Source organism: Cebus imitator, unplaced genomic scaffold (genome assembly GCF_001604975.1).
Source record: "Cebus imitator isolate Cc_AM_T3 unplaced genomic scaffold, Cebus_imitator-1.0 Scaffold173, whole genome shotgun sequence".
Taxonomy (NCBI): domain Eukaryota; kingdom Metazoa; phylum Chordata; class Mammalia; order Primates; family Cebidae; genus Cebus; species Cebus imitator.
Window position 1 is genome coordinate 3,140,731 of NW_016107488.1, and position 12,769 is coordinate 3,153,499.

The 12,769-nt window shown below is 36.8% G+C and overlaps 1 protein-coding gene across 2 annotated transcripts in view; it reads right to left on the bottom strand.

The window, feature by feature from the left end:
* The window catches only part of GRXCR1 (glutaredoxin and cysteine rich domain containing 1), a 374,604-nt gene that overhangs the window by 67,475 nt on the left and 294,360 nt on the right, over window positions 1-12,769 (bottom strand). Inside the window, exon 2 of one of the 2 annotated variants that reach the window (XM_017544907.2) lies at window positions 2,774-3,016. In XM_017544907.2, the coding sequence (XP_017400396.2) occupies window positions 2,774-3,016 (243 nt within the window). Of the gene's footprint in view, window positions 1-2,773; window positions 3,017-12,769 lie in introns of those variants that run through there. The other variant, XR_005202862.1, reaches the window with a different exon arrangement.

Consider the following 12,769-nt stretch of genomic DNA (forward strand, 5'->3'; position numbering starts at 1 on the left):
TTTTCACTTTGATGAAGATAATTCCTCTGGCACCACCCACCCTGTGTCAGGTAACACTAAGAGTAATGCAAAGGAAGTTACAAAATGTTCTCCTGTTCTCCCTCCCATCTCCCCCAGTCTGCCTCCAGATGCCTCGCTTTCTGTCCTTGTCTACCTCATTCTCTGGCTGTTTCTGTTTTTCTATTTTTCTCTCTCCTTCCTATAAAAAAATTGTATTGTGTAGATGATTCACACATCTTGATTTTTCTCACCCATCTAAATTTAAGCTAAATCAAATGGTTTCATATGTCTGTTTAAAACACCACAGATGTTAAGGAAATTACCAACATCAGCTTCTTTTCCTCCCTTAAAATTACATTTCACCAGGTGTCAAAACCCAGCAGAGGGCATCCTTCCTTTTCAGATGCATGCATAGTGCAGGAAAATGGTTCTATAATTCAAGCAATGTATTCCATTTACAATAGTGCATGGCAATTTAAATAAACAGGCTGTTTTAATAGGAGGGGACTTTGTTGTTCTGGAGTGTTGGCCATTTTGAAGAAGTAATTTTCCTTTTATAAGCAAAACAGAAGGGGAAAAATCTGTTTCTAGACTCTCTAGCTTCAGAGCATTAGCTTAAATTATAGAAACAGCAAGGTAGCACCTGTGTGATGCTTCCTCTCCTAGGCTACCGAGTGTGTAAATAAAGTGATCACAGAAAAAAGCAACTGAGAAAGAAGCATGCTCCCTACCTTATTTGTCTGTTTCACCCTCCCTCTGAGATTCCTCAAACTAAAGGACAAATCGCAGGACAGGCATTATAATAGCCTCTAAATTGTCTCAGAAGCAGTGAGAAGATAAATAGTTTGGTTTCTGAATAAAAACAGCCAACTTCATACCTGTGCATTGAAGGCAGTTGCCCACTAATTTTAACTGCGCAGTTGCAGAGAAATTGAAATTCCACAATGGGAAATCTCTTACATTGTCAGACATTTTCTCAAGTTAAAAAAGGCAAATGTTCATAGCCTGTACAAGTTATGTTTTCTCCCTGGTGTGGTTGAGTTTATCAGATCCCTTCTTTATGAAAGAATGTCTTAGGGAGAGAAGGCAGGAAGCATGATGAGGCAATATAGCCTCATTCATCCATCCATTCAACATATGTTCATTTGAACATTTACTTTGCATTAAGCCCTGTTTGAAGTCCTAAAACTATACTAGCAAACAGGCAAAGATCCCTTTCCTTGAGGTGATGTGCCGAAGAGCAAGGGTTTGGGGAGTCAGACAGACAACTTTGATTGCTGGTCACTTAGCCAGCGATGTCACTTGGAGCAAAGGAGTTAATGTTTTCTTTTGCAAAATAGGGATTATTCTTCATATTTCCTAAATACATGCTTTGTTTCAGGCTCAGGAACCAAGTGCTTAATATTTATAGCTCAATATTCTCAATCAGCCTGTAAGTTGTATTCTCATTCCCATTTTACAAATGAGAAAAATCAAAGCACAGAGTCACATGGTATCAGGACAGGAATTTAAAACAAGTCTGTCTGACCCCAGTGCTTGCTGTTAACCAGTATGCCATATGAAAGTTGATTTATAAGACTCCTTTGAGGATTATATGAGATGACAGACGCAAAGCTGTGAGTGCAGAAGAATGTTGTTATCATTACTATTATTATTTATTATTTTTACCATAATTATTACTGCCATTGTTATAATTTTCTGCAACCTAAGGACATATGTTGAAATACAACAAAAAGAGGATCAATACTTCAAATCAGCATTCCTCTACTAAAGAATGTAATGTGTGTCCAGCTCTGGTTAAAAGTACAATCACATAATGTCATAGCTATTGAATCATGGCTTCCCTACATTTATCTTTTCATAAGATGACAGGATATTAAAACACAGATTGTTTCCCTGAAACAAAATGTGAGCATCTCCTGTTACAGACTTGTATAAGCTCCTCTGAAAAATGAAGGTTAAGACCAGATGCTAAACAAAAGCAAGATCCAAGCATCCATCTGTGGCTTGACGGTCTCTGTTCTGTGATAAGTGATCATGTAGTCAGCCCCTAAGCTGGTTGCTGGTGCCCTTTGGCTCTTTACTGTCACTCTTTCCAAAGTGTATTCTCTGGAGCCCTCTCCATGGGCTTCTTCCACAAGATGTTCACAGATCAATAGGGGTTAATTACACTAACAGTATTATATCAAGAGAAATGAAACAGGCATGTCCTGCTGCTGCTCTGGGAGTTCTCTCTCCTTACCGTAAGCCTGAATTTATGCCTCAAACTGCTGCATTACCCAAGTCCAAAATAATTTTAACAACAAGCAGATGAAATTCTGGCTCCAGACCCCATTTCTCATTGATTTCATTGCAGGATTCTCTCATCCTAGGTTCATTAGGTAGGAAACTGATTGATAATGCAGTATATGAGAATTTATAAACATATATCTTATAAATATCCATTTTTCTTGCCTACACTAAAAATGCAGTCTTTATCCCACATGCCAAGCTTCACAATGCAAAACTGAAGTCAACTGAATATTTTTAAAAATTTATTTCTATTCAAAAACGCAATTTCATGCTGATTTTATCTCACCATGCTTCTGCAGGGAGGGGCACTGTGGCAGCTCATTGTCTGAGACAGAAATAAGTGCTCCAATCCCTTTGCTTTGAGCTCCAAAAAACCCAGCAAGTATTCCAGTAGTTATGGTGCAAATTTATAGATTGTTATAGATTTCTATCATCCTTTTTTGGGTTCTGTGAAAAAGACTTTCCTTGGCAGAGTACTTACCCCAAGGTAATGGCCATCAATGAACACAACAGGGAGAGAAGGAGCTTCAGAAACTCGCCGACATCGTTCATCTAATTCTTTTCCATATTCACCATTCAGGGCTATGTTTTTCTCTTCAAATTTTACACGATGGTTTTGGAAAATCTTTCTAACCAGTTCACATCTTTCAAAGGTTGTCCGGACCACACGAAGGCAGGTGGTATAAATCACTATACGGTCAAATTCTAGGTCAGTTGATGGTTGCTGAAAGGAAAACATGGAGTTGTAAGAATGTGTGCTTTTACCTTCTTGTGTCTTATTATTTTAAGACAATTAAAAATTGCATTAAAGGGATACAATAAAAGTTGAGTGAACTCATTTGTCAATTCAAAGACTTCTCTTTTAAGTTACAACATCTGTAATTGAGATACATATAACAAACAATATAATTTATATTACATAATTTAATTTTTTTAATCTTCTTAATAGCATATCAAGTAATGGCTAATATTAAAACTGATCATGTATCACATGGGATGCCATGTCGTAAAATAATAAATGACTGAAATATTTTTCTCATGTTTCGTAAACATTGCTCAATTACTATATCTGTTTTATAAACCTAAAGTTTATGCCTTGACTAAGGTTTAAACTTAAAGTTTTATAAACCTAAAGTTAACCTTGATTATTCTGCATACGTTTATTTTGAGTCAGTAGATTTGACGTGAGGCACAGGCACAGGCCTCACCCCAGATCTACTGACTCAAAATAAACTTTTGCAGAATAGTCAAGGCTAGTATTTAGCCAGCTAAAATTCTTCTACTTATCAATTTATCAAATTGTAGAGTCTTTGAGGTAATAATTTCTTGCGAATAACAAGATCTATATCATGGGATTTTTCTAAGGTTTAAATAGCATAACATATGTTTAAGGGCTCTGTTGAGTGATAGGGCTCCCACATGTAATGAGAAAGCTCTGCCACAAGAAATAAAAAATTAAATGTTTTAGAATACAAGTGCACAGAAACCAACACCCAAGTGAGTGGAGGGTCAAAGCCAGGCATAAAAAGTAAACAATGAATCAGACACACTGGAGTGGAGGCAAGCAACACTCAAAAACAAGATGAAGACTGCCCTGTGTGAGAATCTTTTTCTACATCTCAGATGTCAGTAGACATCTTTTCTGGGAAACTCTGCCCAGCACTGCTAATGTGTGCTGAAGAGCCGTACCAGGTAGATCCTGAAATCAATAAGAAAGCTTCTCTTCTTTCTTATTACAGTCTTAGTTGAAGGAAAATGAACAGAACACAACTATACCATGAGACCATGGGATACATGAGTCTTTATAAAGCTATAATTTTTGAAAGCACAACCATGCAATTTGCAAAACCCCCATGGAGTCAAAACTTTTGAAACCATTCTGGACAGCTAAATGCTAAAGCAAGCCAGTAAGACACTAAGCTCCACTACTTTGTATGCAGAGAAGGCAGACCACTCTGTCAAGATGCAGATGGACAGGTAACACTCCAAAAGGTCCAATGTCATAATGATGCCAATACAAAGGTCTCCACCTCATGGACAGAGAATTTTTCTGATGATAAAATTTATAAAAAATGCAAGAATCATTTATTTTCTCAATAGAGTGTAGAGTCAAGTTGAAAACCCAGAGGCCTGGAGGGATTAAATTGATACCATAAATGCTGAAGCAGGTCAGGAATAAAAGAAGTACTAGGGAAAGGCTAAGAGTGCATCTAAATAGAGAAATGTTAAATTACACAACTTAGGCAATTGTTGTTTTACATGCATGTGACTTCATTGTGGTTACACATAATTATTTTATGTAGAAACTTAAAATCTGGATTTTTATAGAAAATTTTCCAATTTATAAATAGTGACAGCTAACTAAAAATGCATTTAAAGACCATGCGGACCAATATTTCTGAAGACAGGATTTGGCACATACTGCCAATTTATTACAACTAAAATAAAGAGAGCATAGCAGCACTATTGACAATAGAAAAGACATGGAATCAACCCAAATACCCATGAATGATAGACTAGATAAAGAAAATGTGGTACATGTGCACCATGGAATACTATGCAGCCATGAAAATGAGTGAGATGATGTTCTTTTCAGGAACATGAATGGAACTGAAACCCAATATCCTCAGCAAACTAACACGAGAACAGAAAACCAAACACCGCATCTTCTCACTTATAAGTGGGAAGTGAACAATGAGAGGATGTGGATACAAGGAAGGGAACAACACACACTGGGGCCTGTCAGAGGGCGAAGTAGGGAGAGCAAGAGCATTAGGAAAAATAGCTAATGCATGCTGGGCTTAATACCTAGGTGATGGTTGGATAGGTACAGCAAACAACCATGGCACATGTTTACCTATGTAACAAACTTGCACATCCTTCACATGTACCCCAGAACTTAAAATAAAAATAAAAATGTATATATTTAAAAAAAAATAGAGCATAAGCTTGAAAATCAGATATATCTGAGCTCTGCCACTGGCCACCTGTGTATCTTTGGGAAGCTAATGAACTATTGTCTCAATGTTCTCATCTGTGATGAGAATATGATAACAATACCTACCTAACCAGTTTGCTGAGAACATTAAGAGAAAATGTGAACTAAGCTAGTGTAAGACTTGCCGCACAGTACTATTCTAAGTTAAGCAGAGAAAACTATTACACTTCACATCATGGAATTTTTAAGATTAAAAAAAATAATAAGCCAGTAGAAAAAAACATCAGTGTAACTGATGACAAAAAGAAAATTTTACTATGTTTTAGATTTAGAAACACTGATCTTTAGAAGGAGCAATCAAGTGCCCAAGGTTCTATAGCTCCTCTTCATATTGACAGATATGGGCAAGCAAGGCACAGGAACTCACTGCAGATGCTGCAGCTTTCAGAAGAGCACAGAAGTTCCCTTTTTTTCTCATCATATTATCTGTGTAATTACGTATTGTTCCTCTGGATGCAAAGACTACTATTACTGCATTAGTTTTCTACCAAAATGGTCCACTGCTTCAAATAGCTACATTTACTTTTGAATTATTTGTTATGAAATACTTTTCCCTGATGTGTCAAAGTTGGAAAATTTAAGATTGGACCGTCCTGCTGCCATGTTAACGAATTCATATAAGATTCTCTCTGATTATAGCACAAACCGTGTATACCACCTTTCTGTGTCTCTAAGACACATGCATTTTCAAAATACTAACAAGATTACCTTTATCAGGTGGCCACATTGGATGTCATTAATGTATGAGATCACATGGATATCCCTTAACATGTTGTTGAGGATGAGCTTTGCCTGCAATCAGTGGATCTCCAAGAACGTTGAATATTAGAATAAACTGGGGAGTCTTTGAAAATCCCCAAATCCTAGGCGAAGCTCATACCAATTAAATAAGAATCACCAGAGTGGGGCCTCTGAATTGGGATTTTTTTTTAAGTTCCTATGGTAATTCTAATGTAGAGCTAAGTTCTAGGGCTAGTTAGACACAGGTTGGATATGCAGAATCACAGGCCTCACCCCAGATCTACTGACTCAGAATCTACATTTTAAAAAGCTTCCCGGAATTTGGATACATATTATATATTTTTAAGTTGTACATACTTGAGGTGTATCATATGATGTTTTGATATACAGAGTTAAATAATTACTGCAGTCAACATAGAACATCTCCCTATTATATCCCCCTTCTCCTCTACTCCCAACTACTAACAGTCACCATTCAACTGTTTCTATGTATTTGAGATTGCTTTGTTTGTTTGTATGTTTGTTGATTTGTTTTCAGATTTCATGTATAAGTGAGATCATGGAGTATTTTTCTTTCTCTGCCTGGCTTATTTCACTTAGCATAATATTCTCTAGGTTCATCTATGTTATCACAAATAGCAATATTCATTTCATTTTTAAGACTAAATTATATTCATTGTTTATATATATTGCAGTTTCTTTATTCATTTATCCTTAAGGATACTTAGGTTGTATCTATATCTTGGCAATTGTAAATAATGACGCAAAAAAACATAACATAATGAGAATGCAGATAACTTTAAGAGTTTGTAATTTCATTTCCTTTGATTACATACCCAGAATGAGGATTGCTGGGTAATATGATAGTTCTATTTTTCATTTTTTTCTTTCTTTCTTTTTTTTTTTTTGAGACGGAGTCTTGTTCTGTCTCCCAGGCTAGAGTGCAGTGGCACAATCTTCACTCACTGTAACTTCTGCCTCCTGAGTCAAGCAATTCTCCTGCCTCAGCCTCCCAAGTAGCTGGGATTACAGGTGCCCAACCCCATGCCCAGCTAATTTTTTCTTTTTTTTTTTGTATTTTTAGTAGAGGCAGGGTTTCATCATCTTGGCCAGGCTGGTCTTGAACTCCTGACCTTGTGATCCAACCACCTTGGCCTCCCAAAGTGCTGGAATTACAGGCGTGAGTCTCTATTTTAGATTTCTTTAAGAATATTCATAATATTCATAATGGCTACAACAATCTGCTGGTGGGAAGTAGATTGTACCCTTTTCTTCACACATGTGCAACACTTTCTGTTTCTTGTCTTTTTAATAGTAGCCATGCGAAGAAGTGTAAGGTGATATCTCATTGTCATTTTGATTTGCATTTCCATTTTGGTTTTGATGTTATTAATGTTGAGCACTTTTTTACATATCTCTTGACTATTTGTATGTCTTCTTCAGAGATGTCTATTCTGGTCATTTGCCCTTTTTTTTTGTATTGGACTATTTGTTTTTTGCTATTGAGTTAGTTATTTGTGTTCCTATATACTTGGGATATTAACCACTTATCCATATATGGCTCACAAATATTTTCTCCCAATCAATTAACTGCATTTTCATTTTGTTAATTATTTTCCTTGCTGTACAGAAGCATTTTAGTTTTGTGCAGTCCCACTTGTTTATTTTTCCTTGCATTACCTGCGTTTTGAAGAAAATATCCAAAAACTAAAAAATTCCTTGCCAACAGTAATATCAAGGAGACTTTCCCCTATGTTTTCTAGGAGTCTTACAGTTTGGAGTCATATGCTAAGATCTTCAATCCATTTTGCATATGTGGTATAGGATAAGAGTCCAACTTCATTCTTTTGCATGTAGATACTCAGTTTTCCCAAAAACATTTATTGAAGAGACTATCACTTCCCCATTGCATCTTCTTAGTGCCTTTGTTGAAAATTAGTTTACCTTATATAGTTGAGTTTATTTCTGTTACCAGGAACGGCAGGAGTCCTCGGTTCTTGTATAACTTTGAAGAAAGAATTCATCCAAGAGACACATAGCAAGGGTTAAGGACCAAAGTGTGTAAGAGTCACAGCATTCCTGGCATTGGTATGCTATCTAACACATATATGGCTACAGTGACCAAAGATATATATCACAGCACTCAATTCCCTTTGAATATTTGGAAAGCCTTCTCAAGATGGATGGGTACAAACAAGCCCATGCTGCAAAGACTGGAATAAATACCTAACTCTTCAATGCTCACATATTGACAAACATCGATAAGCATTAAAAGCATCCAGGAAAACATGATATCGATAAATAAATTAAATAAGGTACCAGTGACAAATTACAGAGTGACCTGTCAGACAAAGTATTCAAAATAGCTGTTTTGAGGAAGTTCAGTGAAATCCAAGATAACACAGAGAAGGAATTCAGAATTCTATCAGATAAATTTAACCAAGAGATTAAAATAATTTAAAAGAATCAAGCAGAAATTCTGAAGCTGAACAATTCAATTGATAAACTGAAGAATGTATCAGGGTCTCTCAGCATAATTGATCAAGAAGAATAAAGAATTAGTGAGCTTGAAGACAGGCTATTTGAAACCACATAGTCAGAGAAGTCAAAAGAAAATAATAAAAAATAATGAAGTACACCTATAGGATCGATAAGATAGCCTCAAAGAGGTAAATCTAAGAGTTATTGGCTTTAAAGAGAAGGTAGAGAGAGAGATAGGCGTAGAAAGTTTACTCAAAGATATAATAACAGAGCATTTTCCAAACCTAAAGAAAGATAGCAATATTAAAGTACAAAATAACAGCTAGTCATTCATTCAGTCATTAGAATAATTTGTTTGCCAAACACAGTACTAAGCACTAGGTATATAATGCTAAGCAAACAGTACAATTCCATATCAACATGGAGTTCGTAGTTAAAAGTAATAGGAAGCCAAAGTGCAACATAAATATACAATTACAAGCTGCTAGGTACTATCAATGAAATGCAGACATAGGTAGGAAAGCGTAGTGCCTGGGTGTTTTCTTGTCTTCGAGATCAAGACAATATTTTCTGATATTTGAGGTTAAGTTGGAAGAATAGAAGTTAACAAAGAAATTAGGTAAAGAGTGTGAGGAAAGTATTACAAGCAAGCACAAAACTCTTAAGATGGGAGGAAGATAACGTGTTTGACATTCTTCAGAGGTTGCATCTTGATATACAAGAAGGGAAAAATAGAATGGTATTAAGTGATTCTAGATTGATATGAAAGGTTGACACCATGTTGTATTTGATAGCCATGTTGTATTTTAATGATCTTGGGTCTTTTACCATGCAGCAATGAGAAATCCCTAAAAGGTTTTAAGAAGGATAGGAGTTGTGCTAAATCTGGTTTGCATTTCAAAATGATAAGTAAAGAAGGACCACTGGGTGCAGTTGCACAAGATGCACACTGCACAAACTTAGGCAGGGCCATTAATAGCATATCCCAAACCAATAGTTCTCCCACAGTTGTGTAGTCCACATTTTGAGCAATTATACTCAGTATCATTACCAGTTCCCTTGCTCAGGAGACTGAGACTGAATATGAGGTAAATTCAGGGTAGAAAGTATGGTTTTTAAATTAAAATACACTACTCAGTAAAATGTTCCAAAAAAAGTTTTTATTGTACAATTTTTTGTATGATGTGGAAGTAGGTCTTTCTAGAGGTAGTGTGATAAGTTGGATGATTTCTCAAGGTCTTTTCCAGTTTAATATGAATTTTAAATGAAATTGTCTTTGGCAAAAAAGAAAAAATCCTCCTTTTCTACATTTGCTACATTTTCTTTCCCTCAGTAGATTTGTCAAAGCATCTGGCCAGGAGTCTAAAAATAGCCTCTAATGGCTGTCCCTCTTCTCCCTTCCTGAGGGTTACCATGGGAATAGTGTATGAAGGATGGAAGCATCTGAGACAGCACTGAGAAGCCTCTGGAGTCTGCAGCCTCCTGGTTCTGAGAGAGCCAGCCTAGATGGTAATAAACATAGGCCATTTTTCCTTTCTGTTTATTAAAAAGATGAATCTTAGGGATGCCTGGAAGTCTTACAACAACTTGCAGCACACGCAGATGTGTTGGAAAGAAACGGAAATTGCTGCAAATCAGACTAAGGGGTTACCAAATAGCTAACCTATATCCTCAGCCGGCACCTCACCCTGCAGTAGCCACAGTGCAACAATGAGTACCTTAGTCACCCTCTCACCTTGGGAGAGCCCCCACACCCACTGGAACTAACCCTGGAATTCAGGCCAAGAAATATTATCCACCCATCCCCCACAAAAGATCAGCAGGCTCAGCTCCTCAGGCAGAAGCAAATCCAGTGGGTTATTTCAAGCTGAGACTGCAGCTCTAGCCTCGCACTGATTTAGAAAGGCATCCTAAAATGGGCCTCCTAACCTTGCCCCAGTGAGTCCCCAAATCACGGAGAACTTAGAGGCCTCCAGACAGTGGCAAGAATTCAGGTCGTAAGCAATTTTTTAAAATAAATAAAAAGTAACATATTTGAATATCAGTGGCAGACATAAAGCTAACAACTTCACATTCATCAATTCCTTACAATAACTTACACAGTGTTGCTGTATTTACCTCTCTAGAAACCTAGGCTCAGAAAGAGTAAGTATCCTCATATCCTCGACAAGGAGACAGAGTTAACATTCAACAAAATTAGAAAATTGGAACTCAGGTGTGCGCCCTTCCAAAGTCCATGTGCTTTCCACCAAACCACGATGAAACACTGAACCACACGTTGTTTTGCTACAAGCTCTTCAAGATAAAGTTGTTACTAAACCACAAATTGCTATGGACCTAATTCATTGCCAGTGAGATAATGTTTGTGAATTAAAGAGGTTTGCCTCTTTACTAAATTATGATCCCACATGTATCAGTTGTTTACATCACACAGGGAGCATGTTAAATATTTTTTTTCAATCTAAAATGAGTCCTTTTGAGATAAGCAAGGGATAGATATTTTTTTCTATACATAAGGGCAAAGAGGCAAAGTGATCAGCTCAAAGCAGTACAGCATGTCAGTAGGCAAACTGGGACTAGACCCAGATTTCTTGATTATCAGGCAGTGGGCCAACCTGGCTCCAGGAACAGCAATTTTAAATAGCAGGCACATGTGGCTGGAAGCAGGGCTGTGGGCCTTGTAAAGGGCAGGAAGTTTTAGATATACCGCTCTTTCTTCCACTCCATATTCTGTAAACCTCTATAGTTAAATGTGCATTATGAGATGCATCTTAATACTAAATAAATATGAGTAAATAAATCTCTGCCCACCTTGCCCTAAAATCACCTCTTGAATTTTTATTCTTGCACTAAATAAGATTTGTAAATCCACTTTGTTCACATCAGGCTTTATCCACACCAGGCTTCTCTCTTAGCTTATTTCTTAATCTGTTTCCATTCTAACCATACTCCCTATTCAGTTCTGAAGGTGAGTGGTGATTTTCTACATTAAATTCCTATCCCCACATTTGGACCACAGAACCCCACGGGGAAGTTCTCTATGTCCCTCTATAAGACACAAATTATAAAAAATAATTATTTATCACATGACTGCTGCATATTTATATGCAGTCCTAGAGACTGCAAAAGGAATTCTAATATGCATTTTTCATTTATAGTAGTGGTAAAGATTATGGTCCAGGTTTTAAAGACATGGAAACTATGATGTGGAAAGAAACTTAAGGTGCTCAAATAGCTCAGGGGGGAAAGGAAGCAAAACCAGAATTTGAACCTGAGTCTGCCTCTAAGTCCTTATCCTTTCCTCAAGAAGATGTTGTATAACGCTCTTAAATACAAATGACTAAAGGACTGCCCTGTTCTATAACAGTAGTATCATGAAGAGATTGCGACAGGGACAGTCCTGGAAATCCCATTGCTCATCCCTACACTTTCTTCTAATCTCGGGTTAAATGTCACTCCTCAGACAGGCCTCCCCTCCTCGTTCTGTGGGAATTAGTCCCTCTATCCTCTTACCCAGTTCTTTCCTAGTACTGCTGGATTTTATATAGTGCATGTTAAGTGGTTCACTGTCTATCCACACACATTAAGATATAAACTCACTGAAGCAAGGACTTAGTTTTATTCATTAGAAATAAGAACCCAGAATATAACCTAGTACATATAGATACTCAATAAATATTTTCTGACCTCTTTTCCATACATTTAATCAGAACTTGGTTTGAATTTCCCCCTTAGCAACCAGATAATCCAGGAAAGTTTCTTGACCAGTCTGTCTTAGTTTTCTTATCTTTAGACACTAGTGCCTACTTCATAGGGATTTCTGAGGTTTAAATGATTAAATGCATAGAAATGCTCAGCATCATATACTCTAGGTAAATGGTATATTTTTATTAATACTATTATTATTATTTTAAAATGTTATTGACACATATCAGCACCATCACCATTATTGCTATAAAGAAAAAAGCCCAAATCCACAGATGCCATCAACCTCACAAGATCAAATGGCAAAGTTTAACCTCGTAATTATATAATGATCAAAAAAACAATCTCTTATTGAGGTAAATTGCTCTTTTCTTAAAAAAAATCAACAGCATTTATTTTTCTCATGAATCTGCAATTTGGTAATGGGTAGGTGAGGGCAGCCCATCTGTTCTACACTTCCCACCAGCTGGGGAGTTAGAAGCCTGGGGCTGTAATCATCTGAAGACTCTTTGACTCACATGGCTGGCAGTTGATGTTGGCTGGTGACTAGCA